Source organism: Gallinula chloropus, assembly GCF_964237585.1.
Source record: "Gallinula chloropus genome assembly, chromosome: 21".
Taxonomy (NCBI): domain Eukaryota; kingdom Metazoa; phylum Chordata; class Aves; order Gruiformes; family Rallidae; genus Gallinula; species Gallinula chloropus.
The window spans coordinates 9,756,555-9,776,237 of record NC_140106.1 but is presented as its reverse complement, the minus strand read 5'-3'; the positions used below and the strand labels follow the sequence as shown (position 1 = coordinate 9,776,237).

At 48.5% G+C, this 19,683-nt stretch overlaps 1 protein-coding gene across 1 annotated transcript in view; it reads right to left on the bottom strand.

Annotated features, from left to right (window-relative positions):
* Positions 1-1,904: 1,904 nt before the first annotated feature.
* The window catches only part of AAK1 (AP2 associated kinase 1), a gene marked incomplete at its 5' end in the record, with an annotated part of 79,659 nt that continues 61,880 nt past the window's right edge, over positions 1,905-19,683 (bottom strand). The window contains 5 exons of the mRNA XM_084273977.1: positions 1,905-3,119; positions 12,646-12,750; positions 16,067-16,177; positions 16,938-17,039; positions 18,426-18,527. Of these exons, the coding sequence (XP_084130103.1) occupies positions 1,966-3,119; positions 12,646-12,750; positions 16,067-16,177; positions 16,938-17,039; positions 18,426-18,527 (1,574 nt within the window). The 3' untranslated portion in view covers positions 1,905-1,965. The remainder of the gene's footprint in view (positions 3,120-12,645; positions 12,751-16,066; positions 16,178-16,937; positions 17,040-18,425; positions 18,528-19,683) is intronic.

The window sequence follows — 19,683 nt, the reverse complement described above, 5'->3', positions numbered from 1 at the left end:
CAGGAGGGAACCAGCCCTGGGCTGTGTAATGTTCTGCTTTGTTTAGGCAGCCTTCTCATGCATCTTTAACATGCCTGTTGCATTTCTTTAACGCTTCTTATTTGGGCACTGGACAAACCTATGTACTGGAGGTGGTGATGCTTTTTTTTCCATGCAAAACTAGACTGAAGTCTGTTTTCCGCTGCAGAAGCTCTCCAGGGTGTGATGTCAGCGAGCAGGAGGAGCTGGGGTGGATCCTTCCCTCTGCAGGCTGACAGTACTCTGCAGCACTCCTGAGTATGAACACACCAGGTCCCTGCCCTACATACGACCGATCCTGATCTCAGCCACCAAGCCATTGCTCCAACAATTCCCCTGTGAATGACCCACGAACCCAAAGCTACCGGTGGGAGATCCCAAAGGCAAGCTGTGTCCTCCCCGCCTCCTCAGCACAAGACTCCAGCTCACACTGGAACAAACTCCCTTGGGAAGAACCACCATGAAGCTTTTAAGAGACTTGGCCAGATGCTACTGGAATCAATGGGGATTTTTTTTTCCATAGATGTCCTTAAAAATAAAACCACCATTAGTTATTCTCTGTTTTCCCTTGGGAGACATTCTGCAGCATCACAACACGTTTGGAGGGAGGATTACCATGCTGCCAAGGTCTGAAAGCCAAGCCGTGCTTCCAGGTAGCCTCTGAGGGCCATAAATAGCAGATCCAAGACCACTTATGCAACCAGGCATTTTGCAAAGTAAAGATGGGAGGTTTCACCCTTATCTCCACCCTACTCCTTACTGAAAAGAGGAGTGCAAAGTGCTGCTTGGGTTCTGCCCAGGTGATTTTTCCTCCTGGGATCCACTCCACTGATGACTGACCAAACAGAAAGTTGTCTTTGTATTTCTGAAGCACAGCAGACGTCACCAAAGGAGCACGAATGGCTTTTGTTGAGGTTCATCCTTAATCAACAGGAACACAAAAAGGCTGAACTGACAAACACAGAGTCTGGTTCTCTGCTCACACAGGGTTGCCTGACCGGACAGTGGCTGAATCACACCCCAGGAGGTAGGTGGTCGCAGCCACGGAGCTCTCTGCATGGGAAGCTTTTCCATAAGGGGTATTTTTAGTTCTGTAGCAATGCACAGTGCTCTCCTTCACAACACCCTAAGCAAACCTCTGGGTGCTACGAAAACCAGGCAGAAAATACATGTGTAAAACCAAAAGCTTTGCCCCATCACTCGATCTTCCAAACAGCAGGAACAGAAGAGCCTGACCGACTGCTTCACATCTCACAGCTTGCAAGACAAGCGACTGAAGGCACCGTGAGTCCTTCCACAGACTCCTCTGGGCTCTGGCACAGACCCTGGGTCAGAACCACTTCACTCATGATGCTGTGGCTCTGCTCACATCAGGGCTGCACAAACCTGGGCAGCATCCACCCAGCTTTCACTCAGTGCACGTCGTTGACCACCCGCACACGAGAGCTGTGGCAGCTGGGTTTGCATCCCTTCCAAGCAGCAGCCCTGCTCCCTTCCACAAGCCCCCACCACCAAGAAAGTCACCGTAACCCTTGAACCTGTGAAATCATTTCTCCTGGCCAGAGCACTAGCAAGTCCAGCTTGACTTGCTCCATAGTTAATCAACCTCCTTGTTCATCTTATAATGCATTTCCCCAGCCAGGGCCAGAAAATATGGGGTATTACTGGTTTGGAAAAGCATCTGAAAAATAAATGGGGGGGGAGATGGGGAGAGGAGGAAGAGAAGAAGCATCTGAAAAGGATATGAAGATCCTGAGAGTCAGGTGATTGGACTAACATAACTTAAAATGGTTCAACTATACGTCACTGCAAATAGAGTTCTGACCCAAAAATAATAATTATTTTATATATATATATATATATTGCTATGTCATTCATTGCAGCTAAGAGGTTCAGGGTCCCATGAGAGGCGGTTGGAGGGCAGCTCACCTTCCAGCTCACAGCAGATTAAGGCTTTTGCTTTCCTGCTTTGGAAGGAAACGGTGCTGAAGCAAAGGGGTCCCCGCCGGGCAGCTCTGTAGTCCTGGAAGAGAGAGGGGCAACAGAGACAGATCCTGCTATCACCTGTCTGTTGGTCTGAGAAACCACTTTATAAGCAGCTATGGGCTTGACTTCGAGACCCTGCCCATCTTCTGGGCTGTAGTGACGGGAGTATTTTGACAAGGCTTGTGGACGGAAAGGTTTGTTCGCCCCGGAGCCCAGCACGGCTTCCTGGGGCAGCGCGTGTCCTCCTTGGCTCCTCTCTGCAGGCACAGCACCCTGCTCCTGCAGCACGCCTTTAGAAGGGACGTTCTCCTGGGTCTCCACGGCTCTTACAGAAGAGGGATGAAGATTACTTGGCTGAGTAAACCCAGCAGAGGGATATGGAGATCGTGCCGAGGCTGGGGACCCATGTGTCGATGGATCCAGGCTTGGGAAGGTGGGGTTTGCTCTGTGTTGGACGTCACCTCCTTGGCTTAGGAAGACGGCCGGTGTGAACGGTTCCTTACCATGAGATGTCAGCTCCTCCACGCTTTTCTTTTTAGTGAAAGGGGCTCTCAGAAATACATCTGGTTCTTCTGGATGTCTAAGAGCCGCATTGCCCTTGGAGATAAAAGGAGCTTTGGTAAAGACATCCGCCTCATCAGGCACTTTTCTCGAGCTTCGGAAAGGAGCCGTGGCAAAAACATCTGGTTCGTTAAACACCTCACCAGTGTGCGACTGGAAGGCAGGGAACAGCATCTCCCCTGCTCTACTCTGGGAAGACTGGGAGTGGGGATCTTCTTTGGAGGCCTCACGTCTTTCCTTGGGCACAGACTGCAGGAACCCCACACCCAACTTGCAGCCTTCCTCCTCTTCTTCCGAATCCATCAGTAAAGGCCGGGACCCACTGCAATCCAAAATATCTCCTTCGTGGTCTGTCCCCTCTCCTTCACTGCTGTAGAAGGAGCTGTTGCTTGAAGGACCATCTCTTGTTAGGTAGTCTGACTCAGAGTTGTGCTGCGGTTTTGCCTCCAGCACCTCAGACTGACCCTTGTACAAAGCAAGTCCATCACTGCTGGAAGGTCCCTTACGGAGTTCAAGAGCTACAACAGGGAACGGGGCCGGATCCCTCTGCAGACCTAAAAATGCAAGAGAAGAGAGTTACCCACTGCCTCCATCTCCAGAGTCACAGAAAAGACCGACAGGTACTCATTACACAAGAGATGTCATGCTGTTCAGATTTAACCCACCATCACACATGGAGCATGGGAAGGAGAGGGAGGGCAAATTAAAATAAAAAACCAAACCAATAAAAATGAAAATGCCAGGGAAGGAGTTTACGACACACAAACTGCCACGCAGCTCAGCGCTGCCTCACAGCTGGGGGACACCACAAGTACCAGCGTTCAGAAAGAGATGGAAGATGTTTGACACGCGAGCGGGCGCACCCAGCACTCTCTCAGCACCACTCCACGAGGGTTTGCTCTGCCACCCACCATCAGAGAGGTCCGCACCTCGTTAATGCTGCTGCCTGGAGTGAAGCTCCGGCAAAGGGGCAATTTGAGTTGTTTCATTCTGTTGCTTACTGCCTGCCCTATGAGCAGGTGTACAGCTTGGAGCAGCCTTGGGTTTCTCCCAGCCACCCCATGGGTATGTGGAATTACACCAGGGTGTGTAGAATACACAGGGATGGCCCTACAGTCTGCTGAAATAACATACACACTTCACCGACTGAAGGTCAGCTGACAGCTTTTCATGAGTCCTGGTAACTACAGCAGCATCAGTTTAAACCACTGCAGGATAAATGATTTTAAACAATCCATTCCATGACTTAATCAAGTATCTTAATGTAACTATAACGAGCTGGCTCGCCTCTGCGTTAGTGTACGGAGACAGTGCGGGGAGAGGCTTGCTGTTCTGCTCGTCTCCACTCAACAAGAGCCCAAGATGGGGTTGGTTTCGCCTTACAACTCACACAGACAGAAGAGAAGAGATCTTACCTTCAAAGAACTACTGGCAGGTTAGGAGTGTGTCATTGGACTCGGGTTAGCAAAAGGATAGGAAAGAGGCACGTGAAAACTAAGCAGGAGGAATTGCAGGAAGACCGAGGAGGAGTGGGGGGAGGTTGGTTGGTATCCACAGACTGCTGGAGAAGCAAAGCACTACCCAACCCACCCAAAATAACCTCATCACCCAGGTTAAAACTCTGCCTGGGTCAACCATCAACATCCGTGCACCCATCACAGCCCACAAGGCACCACGTCCATAGATGCTTCTTGACCATGGATGGACACACATTGACCTGTTCTCAGCCACTTCTCACCATTAAAGACACAGTAGTCATTCACCAGGCATCCAAATCGGTATTTATTGGGAAATGATTCACTTGGAGACGTTACACTGCTCAAGACAGGACACTGTGGGTAGCTGGACCTTTTATCAGTTACTCTACAAAAATACCACCCATCTTTCCTGAAGCCAGAGATGGTTTAAACTCAGATGCTCATCTCCCACTACAGGAACTGCAGTGCTTAATCCCAGGAGCCTGTTTAGATATTTACCAGTGAGATTTTTGAGGCTAGAGGCTGAAGCAGAGAGAGACCAGTCACCACATCACTGAAACACCTCCAAATTACCCACAACAGAGGGGAAAACAAAAGGAAAGAGGCATTTATCATGGTGAATGTTACACCAATGCAAACCCACTTGTCACAAGAGCAGTGCAAGCAAGTCACCTGAGCAGAATGTTGGGTTTAGAGAGTTCCTCACGTTAGCAGGTGTCTGTGTTCATGTAAGCGATGAGGTTTCGGACAGAGGAGGAGAAGGGTGGGCAGGAGGTGAGCCCAGCTGCTTAGGACAGGAGCAGCACGTGTCTCTGGACTCGGTGGCACCATACAATGGGCAGAATGCTCTATTTTCAGGGGAAAAAAAGTTACTTTTTCCAAATCTTGCTCTCTCTGCCCCTCCTGAGCAATACGGGCACCAAGTGCTCAGAAGCAGTGTTCGCCCTTGCTACGACCAGCATGGGAGTTGTGGGTTTACTCTGGGAGGATGAAATGAAACGATGCTGAGGTGGGAACTCGTTCTGGCCCAGAGTCCAGCGCTGGCGTCGTGCAAACCTGCCAGGAAACTCAGCAAGACTTGAGAACAGCAGTGACAGGGACAGCGATGCCAACATGCAGCGGTGACCTGAGAAGGTTGGGGGGGTTCCTGACCTCAGAGAACCACCTACACTCCAGTGTTCACTTTTCCCAGCTCCCAGGAGGAAGACCTGGCTTGCAGACATCACCGCATGTGAGCTCAGGCGCCTTCTCTTGGGTTGCCTCAGTTTCCCTTGGCAGAAAGCAGAGGGCCAGGCCCAGGAGACACCGTGGCAGCGCGATACAAGGCTGGTGACACCATGCTGGCATTCTTCTTTTTGGTGCTAAGTCTGACTCGAGCGGCTCAGACATCTTCTCTCCCTGTTGGCAACCTCCTCTTGTTGAACAAGGTCCGAGCCATGTGCAACGAAGCCAAAGGAACCCAAAGCCCCTTGTGTGAAGGGCAGGTCAGAGCTAACAAGACGTGTTCCTGTGAGCAGCCACGGGCTCTGCAGGTGATGGTGTCGGAGGCGCACGCTGTGTAACTTGTCAGCTGACAGACAACTGAAGTCAGCCAGAACTGATGGACACTCCAGCAGGTTTGAGACCAGTGAGACTGAAGCACTCAGAGACACTTCCACATGAAAAGGGACAACAGCTTTCCCCTGTGACACAGCACAGGAGGGAAAGGGGCACCCTGCGAGCCGCTAAGCGCCAAACCTCGTGACGCTACGAGCGCCTTCTTGTCTGGCACCCTGCCCCTTCTCTGCAATGACTCTGCTCCCCTTCACAACCAAGAGACGTGGGATGATGTGGGCAGATGGTTTGCTTGAATCGACACACAAAGCACCTGCAGCCCCCAGCACAGAGAGAGAGATGCCTCCTCTGCAAGGACAGCATCTCCTAACACCTGCCTACACCGAGACGGGCGCTGGTGGTGGGCCTCTTTGATCCCCTCCTCCTCTGCACCCCTGAGGTCTGGGTGTTACTGCACAGGGAAGCATCCCTTCCACTCTCAGTCAGGGCTCAGGTTTTCACACACACAGACACACACTCTCACTCCTAACAGCTGCAAAGCTCCACAGTGTAAAATCTTTGCAGCCCAACGTCTTTAAGAAGCTTGAGGCTATACACAAGGTTTTTCTCTCTACCCTGTGCAAGACTCACGTGGATATTCCAGGTTCAGAGATATGTACTAAAGGAACAACCCCTAAACCATACTCAGGTTCCCTTGCAGTAATAAAACCACCTCTCAGCTGTATGGCAGGAATACACCCTGCGTGTAGTCAGATGCAACCTGGAGTAAAGGCCCTTGGCCCCCGAGGTGCAGCACTGAGCCATGGAGTTCCTCCACGGTTAAAGGAAGCACTGAAGCCATATGAGAGTTACTGTTCCTATTAGAGGGAGCTGGGAGGAGGCAGAGCAGGCATGAAGAGGATGGGCACATTGCTGGAGCAGAGTCCAAAACAAGGTCAGGAGAGACAGAGGCGTTCCTGGAGTCTAAAGCTACTCTTCCACCAAGTAATTCTCCTCATTTCACCAAGCCCAAAGCCAGGAAGGTCCCAACATATGGAAAACTAGCCCAGTTGTTACTGGTCTAGCATTTAAAATGGGTCAAAAGACTTTCCCTTGCTCTTCAATCAGTGGAGGTTTTTTCCTTGTGTTCCTAGAAGCAACATCACTCAACAGCAATTCCCAACAGCCCCACACAGGGCTTCCAGCACCAAAGCATCACCTGAAGGACAGCATCACCATCACTGCAGCACTGCACAGCCAAATTAAGTGCTTCTGCTCAGAGCCCCTGAGGGGCAGAGCTGTGAGCAGAGCTGGGCTTTGTCGGTCCCATATGGAAGGGGGTTTAGTGCTCGAGTTTGGGCACACTCATACAGTCATTTGCACTGTGCAAAGCAAGACAGGGAAGATGTTGAACACACAACCCCCCCACACCATATTCCTGTGGTTTAAGAAGAAGACAGCAGCTGGAGACTGGTTTCCCCTGGGGGTATGTGCACAAGCCCAGTGTTACGTCACTTTTAGGGTGCAGCCTGTGAGCACCTAAGGAAAAGGTGAGTTGTTGGGGGTTAAAGTCGCTCCTGTGCAGGGCAGCAGCACACACCTCCCAGTCTCTGTCCTTGAAACCATCCCAGCTGAGCAGCCCACCCATCCCCCCAAGGAATGAGGGGAACTGATGGTGCAGTGAGGCAGGGCTGGCCCCAGAGCACAGTTCCTCTCCCTCCCCAAAACAGACGACGCAGGACCAACCAACAAACAGAGGGGAACCCCTTCACCCTAAGTCTGGTTCCTGCTGGAGTGATACAGGTTCAACAGGCACTGCCCACCTCAAACAGAAGTCACAGGAACTAGTTTCACCCAGTTTGACCAGTAAGCCCCATTCATCAGAACTCTCCTGTTCCCCACACATCCATGCCAGCTACTCCTCAACTCTGACCCATTCCCAAAAGAGTTCCTCAACTAGAAAATCCATTGGCCAGAAAGAGTGACCTGCTCCACACACACACTTGGGATGCTGCACACCCTGGGCTTGATGTTTTCTGTAGTCAGAGGCCAACATGTTCTGTGGTTTATGGTGGCTTGGATACCCCTAAACTTGTCTTTGGTCTTAATCAGATCTGAACTTTCGTTATAATAATTTTTTTTAATGGTTTTCTGATCAATTTTTAAATAATGTGGGTTTGGAAGGTCACCAGAGGCATCACCCTGCAAGCCTTCAGGCTGAAGAAAGCCAAGCCATCATTGTTCCTTTGCAAGAACACCCCTCTAACACTCATGTTGCTCTACACAGATTCACCCAAGCTGCCATCTGGCTGTGGAGACAGCCTTCAGAGGGTGCAGAAACCCTGCCACAAAGCCAAGATTCTTCCACCCATCTCTTGGACTTCTCCAGCAGGTTGCACAGTGCCCACAACCCTGGTCAAGTCCCAAGGAACCTCCCATGAAGACCTGGAACCCACAGCACCTTCTATTTTTGGGACAGATGCTCCTGACAAGTGGGTATCACCAGGTACACTACAAGTTTGCTGATCTCTGACCTGTGGGTGCAACTGGGGACATTCCCAACGTTCAAAGCCCAAGAACCAACAAAGCCCCAAGGATTCCTGTGAGCATCTCTCTCCCCCAACACCAGAGCTTATTCTTGCACCCATAGCACGACCTTGACTCGAAAGGAAACTGCTCCACGTACTGTGGCTGCACATGTAGTATGCTACACCAGGAGGATCCCTCAAAACAGTTAATGCCAAGATCACTACTACAAGCTCCAGCCTGCTAGGGCAGAAAAGTTCCTCCCTCATCCCCACATGAACAAACAGCATGTACTGGGCTGAGAGTCACTCCTGTAGGTTTGTATTCTGCTATTTATCATCACCCGACCCCACGACCATTAAAAAGGGCCAGAAACCTGTCCTGGGGGTTCAAACAACGTACAGCACATGGGGTACCAGTTGTCTCCCATGCAGACACCGGGCGATGGTTCAATTCGCTCCTTCCCAGCAGCAGCTTTCACAGAAGCTCCTCAATGTTTCAGCAGCACAGCGACACCAACCCAACGCCTGCGGGGCAGCCACGGTTTCCAGAGCGCTTCAAACTCATCCCAAGCACCCACTCGCTTCATCTCTCTCCCATTCTCCATTCATTTCACAAGGAAGCAGCAAGTGCTTTCTGATGAAGGAGGTCTAGATAAGAGACACCTCTCCAAACACGTGTTTCCCACCCAGATCCACGAAGAGCTACTGGAGAAAGCAATAAAGTAAACATTCACATCTGCTTATTTAATAGCGTTATGAACAACCCAGTGCATTTATCAGTCTGTTTTCCAGAACCCTTGAACAAGTGCCATTAGATTTAAAATCTTAAACATTCTTTAAAAGTACTTTAATTCACAGAAATCTTTGTTTCTAATATACAGTAGATGGTTAACTTTTTAAAATCCATTCTCTTTTCATATAATCTCAGTATCTGACTATACAATAACTTTCTATCTATAGCGGCTTCGTGTTTTCCAGTCCAGCTTTTGCCTGTGCTTTAGGAATATAAAACAAAAAAATAATAGAGTTCTATCCACAATTTTCCTAAGGTCATTTCCATAGTTCTCATGTAAAGCTTCTCCTGGAAAGTGCAGTATACACATGTAATGATACAACACACTTAAGCAATACTTTTATTATTAAGTGGAGGTTTGAAAAGAAGAGTAAACGTGGAGCAGACACAAATCGATGGCAGGTTCTATTTACAGAATTTGTTAAACTAAGTGTTGGGGTGGGGGGAATAGCAGAGAGACTGGAGATAGGAAAGGAGGAGTCACGAACTTTGATTTCTTTCCTTCCTAGCCAGAGGTCAGTACATACACGGTTCAGTCGTTCCAACTTTCGCACATGAGAAACTGCACTGTTACTAATACAGCTACATACACATACACAAGGTTAGCAGGAAGCTAGTAAGTAATCCACGACAGAGGAAGAGTCCTTCTGTTCAGAAAGAGCTTTCAAATACAAGAGAGAAATTCCAGACTTCATGACCAAAAGCCAAGGGAAAAACAAGTTTAGCAGAATCCAGCTGGTTGACAAAACTGAGCGTGGGGAGGGAGAAAGAAAAGGGAAGAGCCCAGCAGGTCAGAGCAGCACTTGTGTCAACCTGGTGGAACCAAGTGCGTGCTTGTTCCACAGGGACTGAGGAGTGGAGTAAAGTCCAGGGTGATCTTTGTCTACCAAAACAAAACGGTCCCATACTGAACAACCAGTTTGCACTAGATGCAGATACAAGGGAAAACGGGGAGCCCAGAACAGATACCAGATGCTTGACTAAACCCAGGGTTTAAAAATGGACAGACAACTGTAGGACAGTTTGTTTCATACACAATTTACAGGAGGTTGGGGTGAGGGGTGAGGGATTTTCTTTTTTTTTTTTTTCTTTTTCCTTTTTTCAAACACAGAAAAGAAGTCACAGAAAATACATCTGCTGCTGCCACAATGCCCTTTGCATCCAAAAAAAAAAGGTCAACAAGATGCTAGTCACAGCTCTACTCACACATGTTTGGTTCAGAACCTCTTTGTGTTTCACTTAGGGTCATTTTTGCAGCTTGAACAATCTGCTTTGGGTTGGTTTTCATGGGGGTTCCCCCCCCCTTCCTTTTTTTTCCCTTTTCTTTTTGTCCCCCCCTCCCCAAGGAAGTTCCTTCACAAGGAGGAGCCTTAAACAGCAAACCATTAGCTGGAGGCAGTCTGGAAAACTCATATGCATCATCACCAGAGGCATTAAGCAAGGCTACTCCAGGGGGAATTTGGTGCTTTCTCCTCCTCTGAAGCAATTTAGGAACATCAGCTCTCCTAACCCGTGCTCTGCAGGAGAGGGATGATGTCTCTACTGACTTCACCCATCCCCTTTCTCCTGGCTCATTCATCAGAAAAAAAACAGGAACGAACCCAAAACCCAACCCCAACAAAACCCAACCCCAACAAAACCCAACCCCAACGATTGAAACACAGTTGGTCACACACTACTCTAAGAAGAAAGGAGGCTGTTGTATGCAGGGATCATGTCAGCTAGGGTTATCTAATTCATTTACAGGTAGGCTTTCCACAGTGCTATGTGCACATCTCAGCAGGGGTGGCTAAGGACGGTGCTCCCTTTAGACATCAGCTATTAAAGACAGGTGCAGAAGGAACCAGAACGGGGTTTTACCAGCTTTAGAGAGGACTACCTGGAAAACCAAGACAGAAATCTTTCCTGGGGCATGGGAAGACAGGGAGAAAGGTGGGTGACTGTCTCCTGTTGGCAAATTTGTTTTTCTTTTCATTAAGGAAGGGGGGGAAAGAGGAGGGGAAAGAGCAAAAGAACCACAACTGAAGGTAACTCTTCTGGAAATGAAAACGGAGGATTAGGTACGTTACAGAAACTGCGTCTGCTACTGTGTCACTGCTACAGGTCTATGAGCTGATCCACCAGCAGTAAAGACCTGGCTATGTTGGGAAGACTGGACTCAGAGCTTCCACTGTTGTTTCTAGAATGCCCACCTGGAAGTGTGAGAGATAGGAATTCAGTATTGAACAGGACACACACACACACGACAGTTTCAGATGTTCAAGAGCAAGCAAGAAAGAAAACAAAAAAAGAAAGTCAAAGCAAAGCAGAAAAATTTGCTCAAGCTCTTCTCATTACTTGGACAGCAACGACATTCCCCTGCTCACTCTTCCACCCTCTCCCCAACCCAAACCTAGACTTGCATGGAAAAACATCACAGCAGCCAAGAAATCTCTACAAACCATTTCTTCCCCCCTCCCTTCCAATCCCCCCCCAAAAGGTTTTACATCCAAGCTGCAGAACCCTGTCCTCACTAAAGCATCTACAAAGCAATTAGAACTCCCACAGCCTCTGGAAAGGCCTGTGCAGAGCTTTGAATCTTGAAAATGAGTTGCTGTTTTAAGAGCCTCTTAGAGTTGCTGGCTACTTCAAGGAGAGTTGAGCTATCATGTGGCTTTCTAAAATTGGTGCTTTGATACTGAAGGAGAGATGTTCCTCTCTGTTCAAGGCAGCATATCTTAGCCCAGCTTCAGGAGAAATGTCTCAGCAGGAGCAGGGTTTTTAATGTCTGAGAACTTTTTCTAATAAGCATCACTCCCTGCAAGCCAGTATCAGAGGCTGGGCGGGTGCACAGCACATTCCTGCTGTAAATACAAAATGGGACTTAAGGACGTTAAAGTTCTACCAAACTCAAAGAGAAAGAGAAACCAACAAAAAAAAAAAAGGGAGCCCTAACATGTGTTTTTAAACATCTTCCAGCTCAGCAAAGGCTGTAATCAAAACCTTTCAGTGGCCTGAAAGGCTCTTGGCTGAGCAGACTGGGAAACGCTGCCTGACACGAGCTACAAAGCGCAGCGCTGCTTCTGTTAAAGGAAGAGTGCTGCTGGTAGCCCTGACCCTACACAGGGCTGAACTGCTTCCCAAGATCATGTTAACAGGATCTAGGTGATGCAGATGCTGTAGAAGAAACTTTTCAGTCTCTGTCTTAAGGACTCTGGTTGCTCAAAGCTCTTCAAATGGAGGTGGGTGGCATCTCCCAAACTTCTCACGCTCGGTTCCCACAAGCGTCTTTGAAAAGTCATCAGTCAGAAGGGAAAAGAGAACCCCACTTTCAGCAGAGGTTGCAGAGCTATGGAGGATCCTCATCATCTCCCTTTCTTGTGCCTCATGCCAAGTTCACTTCCAAGCCAAAGGACCTCCTGCCATTGGCACAACCAATAAATAACACGGGAGGACACAGGTCTCCATCGCACTTGAGCCACAGCGGTGTTTGTGTGCCCTGCCTGGCAGGCTGGTAATTACTTCATGGGACTTAACGATGCTTGCACTATTATCTTTCTGGATGTGCAATCTTCTCACCATCAGAAGCTGGAGAAATTTCAAGGCCAATGCACTAAATCAGAGGAGGACTAAGCTCACTAAAATCTCCAACGAGAACATCTTTAGGATTTGAATCGCTTCACACGTGCTGCAGCACCACTGCCCCACAACTATTCCTTGTGTTTTTTTGGTGTTCCCTTCCCCTTTTCACCCCCAAATCCTGGCTTACCTTGTGAATTTTTGGATATCAACACTGGAATTGGGTCAAACTCATCTTCTGTCACTTTTTCAGAGCCCTCAGGAGCATCAAAGCCTGATATCAGGTTAGTATCTTCTGCAGCGTAAAGGAGAAACAGAGGTAAAGAAGCAAAGATAGCAGAGAAGGCTGGTTAGCGTGGCTAAAAAGGGTTAGGACATCTTTCTCTTTTCAGAGACAGGGTTTAGAAGCAGGAGTTTCATTTTAAAAGGTGAAATAAAGTTGGTAAGTCTTTGGTAGAGAAGACAAGCAGTAAGACAGCCAGTTAAATACAAAAGGTGGGGGGAAAATACAAAACAAAAAGTAAGCCAAGGCCTGAGAACCAAAATAAAATGTGGCCAATCTGAAAGCTGAACAATTGGTGCAGTTCAAAGCTGTGGGAAAAGCCTGGGCCCTGAGATCCCAGGGACTGAAGATGTTCTCTGCCATATCCAGTGGCTGTCAGGTGTCAGGATGCTTCAAGAGAGCAACCCAGCTCTCTGGTTACTGGTGCTCATGCACAGGGAGAAGAAAAGGGCTGGGGAGGGGGAAAAAATACAGAAGAAATTCCAGTCATCTACATGAGACAAACCCCCTGAGGATTCACCACAGCAATGAAACAAGAGGTGCATGATGAAGTCACCTTTCCAAGAAGTTTAAATGCCTGAAGATGCAACTAGATACCAAAAGAGAGGGTTCTGGCACAAAACCCCATTGATTTCAAACCACATCAGCTGCAGTTAGACATTTGGTGGGAGGCACTTTCAGGTCTTCAACAGTAGATGAGACATTTATCTGCCTTCTCAGGCAATTACATACCTTTAGGGACTTCCATGCTCTTGCTGTGCATCACTGCTTGTTACTTTAGGCACCTAAAATACCTTCCAGGGGTCTGGTCTTCAATTACCACATGAAACATTTCCTAAAGCCTAACAAGGACATGCACAAGTCGATGGTTTCCAAGGAATGGGAACACTCCTGTTTGACTCCTATCAAGGATAAAAGCTCTCTACCTAAAGCTGACAAATCTGCTAACAGGTTGTGTGTGGCACAATGCAAGAAGCCACTTGTGGAAGTACACTGTCCTCTGGAGGATCAGACCCAGAAGAACAAAACACCCCATGATTTTTATAGAAGACTAGCCTGTGAAGTGTCAAAACCCCAATGATAGTTCATCTTAACAGAACATCTCATCTTGTCATTGCTATCTCTGGAGTTATTCGTGGCTCTCTTCAACCTACCTGGGAGCCTGTGCAAGCATCCTATTTCCATTCTGCTCCACTTACACATACAATTGTTCATAGCTCTGGGGTTTGCTGTACAAGAAGCACCACTCAACTCTGGGCTATCTTTCCTAGGGAGAGGGAAAGGCTGGAGAGTATCCCTGTTTGGGAAAAAAGTCCTTCAAAGGTGTCTGAGCTCACCTCAGGGACCAGGTGGCATCACAAGCAGGAAAACAATTCTCCCTTCTCTCTCAGCTTGGTGCTGCATGTAGCAAATACAAGGTAAGAAATCCTGAAGGAAAATTCAGAGGCTAGAAACCAGCCTAGTAAAGCCCAACAGACAGGATTCTGTGCTTGGAGCACCAATCCCAGGTGGTTTTTTTCCCCCCAAGTCTTCCTGGTCCCACTGACAAGGTGCAGCATTGCACTTCCAAAAGCTGACTGCAGCTGTAGCCAGCAGCCTCAGCCAGGACAGCACAACACAACATGGAGGGTAAAAAGACATTGAGAGAGATGTCCTGCTAATGATCACTCCCAGAGATATAAAAACATGACTTGTTTCCAAACCCTGAAGGAGTTTGGGGAGAGCTTAATATCTCAGCCCCACCACCACCACTCCTGCTAACAGAAGCCTCACCTTCCTCCTCAAACATCAGCCTTTTGCATCCCAGAGGGAACAGGCTGGGAGAAGTGACACAGCAATCTGTTAATTCATCTTCCCATCAGGTCACAGCCTCAATGTTTTGGCTTTGCTGTGTTCCACACACAGAGTAATAACTGCTCAATGTCTCCCAGTCACTGCCTCACAATAAAGCTCCGTGGAAGCGTGTTACAGCAACAAGCAATTAGAACAACTGCTTGTTTAAACCCAGAAGCTCTATGAAAAACACAAACTCATTTTTGAAGTGCCATCAAGTGTAAAAATTGATTACAGGCTGTTTTTACAGTGATTCCTCTGAGGACAGATTGCTTTCTGTTGCTATAGGGATCCTTACCAAACGAGCTAAGCAAAACCCATTGTCAAGGGGCACCCAGCAGGCAGCTTTCATGCTCTGGGACTCATTTCAAACAATAAACAGACAAGAGTCATGATCTCCCCTCCCATCCAGGTGGATAGGAACTACCCAATGTTCTCTACAAGCCTGGTTTATCTGAGAGCCATCCACTAACACGTCCCCAAGGGACACAGGTCCTGCTCACCACTGCTTTAGCCCATGACATGGATGTGCCAGGACAGAGCAGGAAAGAGAAGTCATGGTGCAAGTGACACTCCAGCCAACAGCTCTTCAAACTATACTGGTGCCACTGGTCCAGGCACATCACGTGGGGAGATGTCAGCTGGATGCCCTGCAGCTTGGGGACAGGAAATAAAACCCCAACTATCTGAGTTAGGTCCCAGCTTCCAGGGTCCTCTGCAATCACCCCGTGGTGGAAAGAGAACTCTGAGCAGAGTTGCCACCGTTGTGCTCCAGCTGCAGTACAGATGCACTGCAAGGGCTGAGGTGCAGCTCTCAGGAGTGACCAGCACTGGCTGTGTCTCTTCTGCAGCTGCTTCTGGATGCTGTGCTTAGACTTTCACTCATCTTTGAGGAGTTTGACTCCAGAACCTTCTCTTGATAACCTCAGAAAAGAAAAGCATTCTCCAGACCTGAAAGAGCTCAGTCACATGTGATGGACATGGACTCTTGAGAAAACAGGGTGAAAAATGACTAAAGATCCCTTTCCTTCCACACCCTGAGACACCAGTACGGGTGAGTATCAGCTCCCTTCCAGAAGCAGCACTGCAGGACCAAAGCAGGTCTCAAATCCCAAACAAAATGAGAGCACACTCAGTTTCAAACCTGCTGCTGTGCACCATAAGCCTACCCTCCCCCTTAAGGCAACCACATCCCTTCTGCTGTATCCCTGCGTCACAGCACACATCCCCTGCCTTGACAGACCGTGTCTCTGCAGTCACACTGGATATTTTTATCCTTATCTTTCCCTCAGTACTTTGATGTGTGTTCCAAGTTTCACCAGCTTAGGAATAAAAAGGGAACAAAGCAACAGCTTGTGGGGAAACCCACCATGAGAACATGGGTCAGAGCATCTCCTTGTGCAGAACCCCATGACAGCCCAAGACCACACCCCAGGGGACATCAGGTGTTGGAGACAGAGGGACATCAGGTGTTGGAGACAGAGGGACAGTTTACCTTTGTGAGGCTGAGCTGCAAAAGCTACAGGAGCAAACTCATCCAAGAGGTCAGCAGCAGGGTTAGAAAGCAGAGAACAGTCAAGCAGAGAGTCTTCCCCAGTGAGAGAGTCTGAATCCAGGTTAACATCCAACGGCACAGGGCAGCATTAAACAGGACACAAACACTGTTAAGCTCAGGTTCTCACATCCCTGTTCCCACCTGCTTATCCTACACAGAGCTTTGATGTGAAGCCAACACAAAACTTACCATTTTTTGCAATGAAAAATGTTTCTTACTGCTCTGCAGGGAGGGCAGAGGGATTCCCAATGTATTTAGCAGCACATAACACGTTCTCTGGGGTGAGCTGCCCTCCAAAGCTGAGGATACCACGATGATCCCCCCACCACAAGCGACAGGTTAAAGAAGGAGGTGCAAAGGGGAGCATGAGGAGGCAGGGAAGGTCATGAGGACTCTCTGGTAAAACTATGTGCACTGGCTATTTCAGAAGAGACCCTGAAAAATAAGTTGAGTCCATCTGCTGCAAACATGGCCAGATCAAAGCCTTCCCAGTAAGAAAGGGACATGAATCGTGCCACGTCCCCGTAAGACCAGGCAAAGAAAGTCAGTGAGGGCTCCAGCTTTCAGGAGCTCTTCATGGGAGCAGTCTGCTGGCACCCACAGATCTGCAAGGGCAGGCTGAAGGGATACCAGACCATCCTTCACAAGCAGACAACACTGTCCCTCACAAGACACACCAGCAAGCCCAGTTTCCACTGGTGGGAAAAGCAAGAGGGATGCTCACACTGAAGGGGACAGCCCTTTCTGTTTACACAGCCCACACCAGTATGAGCCAGCCCTGCCCTCCCAACACCCTCCTGGCCTCACCAACCTGTTCTGTTGGAGGCGACCGACTCTGTCTGGGACACGAGGCGTTGGGGCAGTGGAGCCTCCAGGCCTGGTATGAGACTCTCAACAGCTACATCAGGTTTTCCTTTCCAAATGCACCAGACAGGAGAGCAGAGAAGAAGCCAGAGGTTAGTTCACAAGGCATGGCAGAGGTGGGAACCAAGGAAGCAGTTGTCTGAATCCTTTAGTGACCCCTCTGATGGGTCAGCTATGCTGGCAGCCACAAGAAGCTGGAGGGTGGGATGGGAGGTGAATGACACCCACCCTGCAAGCTAAGCAGGAGGCCAGCAGCTGGGCAAATAACTACAAGCTTTTGCAAGGAAAACACTGACCTTTATGGGTTCTCCTGCATTGGAAGTAACAGATTGACTGTGGAGCCCTTCACATATTCCCAGTTAAGCTTGTAAGAAGCCAAGGAGTGGGATTGTTTTGGTTTTCCACCCAGTCTGAGCACCCAGAGATTGCAGAGATGCCACAAAGTTTTAGAACTCAACCTAAAGGTGACCCCCCCATCACGTGTGTACAAAAGGAAAGGTTTACAATGGCTGGGTAGAAGGTTCTGGTTTTAGATAAGCTATAAAGGGGAGGGGACACAGAAGACAATAGTCACCATCCTGCCAGCCAGGTATAATGCTGCATCTCTTCCTCAGGGATCAACACCAAGGAGTTAAATTAAAGGATGAAGGATGTACCCAAATGCCAGGACCAGAAAGGGTCTAACTGGTGAATCTATGAGAGGTTAATGAGTATGTCTGTTTGCACAGCAGTGTGCACAGGTCTGTGATTTGCAGGCTCCTTACCTAAGAGCATTCAGACAACTGCCAACATCTGCAAAAGGGAGAAGTCACTTCAGGTGACTCACTTGCCACCTTCCTACTCAAAGTTAGGAGGTGGCAGCCAGCTAGCTGGGTCCCAGACCACAAAAAAGCACCTGGCTGCAGCCAACTGCAGCCTGCAATTATTGGTCATTAGCAGGTTTGGTAAGTAGATCAAAATACAATTCTGCAACACTCAGATCTTTCTACAGACTGGAACCTGGTGCATCCAGGCTTGTGAACAGCCCAGCAGGTTTGTCCTCAGCATGAGGTCAAAGGCAAGGCTGTCCTCATCCTGCAGAGGGTTGATGGAGACACACAGGCTCAGCACCTCAGCCTCTCACAGAACTGGAGGGATTTTTTTGCATCTTATTCAGATTAATAATTAACTTCCTTCTAGCAAAGAAGGCACAACCACTGTGTCAAATCAGTAAGTCCAGACTTTAAATGCAGGTACCAAGTCTGTGCTGTTCCAATGCTAATCTCATGGAGAAGAGGGAGACCTGTCTCAGCATAATCCACAGCCTCCCAACACACTGTGTGTGTTTCACCAGCTGCTTTGAGAGCCCCACGAGGAGGAACATGCAGAGTTACCATGCAGGACAAGACATGCCATGTAAGACAGAGGGGAAGAGGCACCCTGAGGTTATTTTTACCATTGACAGCGTCTGACGTGCTACCGAAGGGGTCAGCCAGAGGCAGGATATCAGGGAGCAGAAGCGCAGTCTCAGGAGATTTGAGTCCCTCAATCAGTTTTTCTGGGTTAAGCAGGAGAAAGGAGGGAGGCAGGCAAGAGAGAAGAGAAGAGAAAGCCAAAAAAAAAAAGAAATAGAAGATAAAACAACATTAATCAGGTGCTCAGTTCAGGGGCTCGTTTGTCCAGCGTGTCAGCCTCAAAGGAGCATCTCTGCACAATTCTGTGTGCAAGTGACAGCACCCCCTGGGGATAACAGAGGGTGGCTGTGGACAGTTAAGGCAACTGAGGCCATCCTCACCCACAGCACACTGCTCTCCCTCTGGAGCCACTGCAAACTAGTGTGTGGTTCTCTCACTCTTCCTTCAAGCACAGAGGTTTAGCATGACCCACTGAAAATTAAGTTTAAAAAGAGAACAATAACACCTGCAATTTCCCCACGCACACACCTTCCTGTGCTGGGTCATCTTCATTAGCTTTGGTATAATGAGAAGCTAGAGATGATCACAAGCTCCAGATGCTACAACTCAGTATGCAACACCTATCTGCTCAAGGATGGAGTAGTTACACCCCTTAGAGTGGAAGCAAAACCAGAAATCACTGAGCCACCACAGTGCCAGGCATCAGACCTTGCCCCTGGGTTAAAGAGCTGTCTCAGTACCAATTAATTATTTCAATAATCAGGTTTCAAAGCTGACATGTCATTCTCAGCTGTACAACTCCCCTGGCTCCCATTACCCTTCACATAAAGAAACACAGAATCCCAGGCACAAAATTAATCTCAATCCTTAATCTGGAGGGTGAGTCATTCCCCAGTTGTACTGACCAGGCTTTCAAGAACCACTGTCATGATTTAGCTTTCATGAGGGCTTCTCCACAGAGTGAGAAGACAAAGAATGGCATCAGGATTTGCTAGAAGCAGTTACCCTCAGCAGAACAGCACCCAGATGTGCTCCAGACAGACAAGTCTGGCTGTTTCAACTTGTTACACTTCTAATCCAGGGTTAGAAGGAGCTGCAGCCCTGCCACAGCTCTACCTCTCCAGAGCTTCTCCATCTATATTTTATATATATATTTTATTTATTATCTGAACAAAACGTGGTCATAACCACACAAGAGCACAGGCCCTGGAATACTGCTGTATAAGAGACTTCTCACACTGAGAAAGGCAAAGAAAAGCTTCAATAGCACTGTTATGTGTCTGGTGAGGACATCAAATC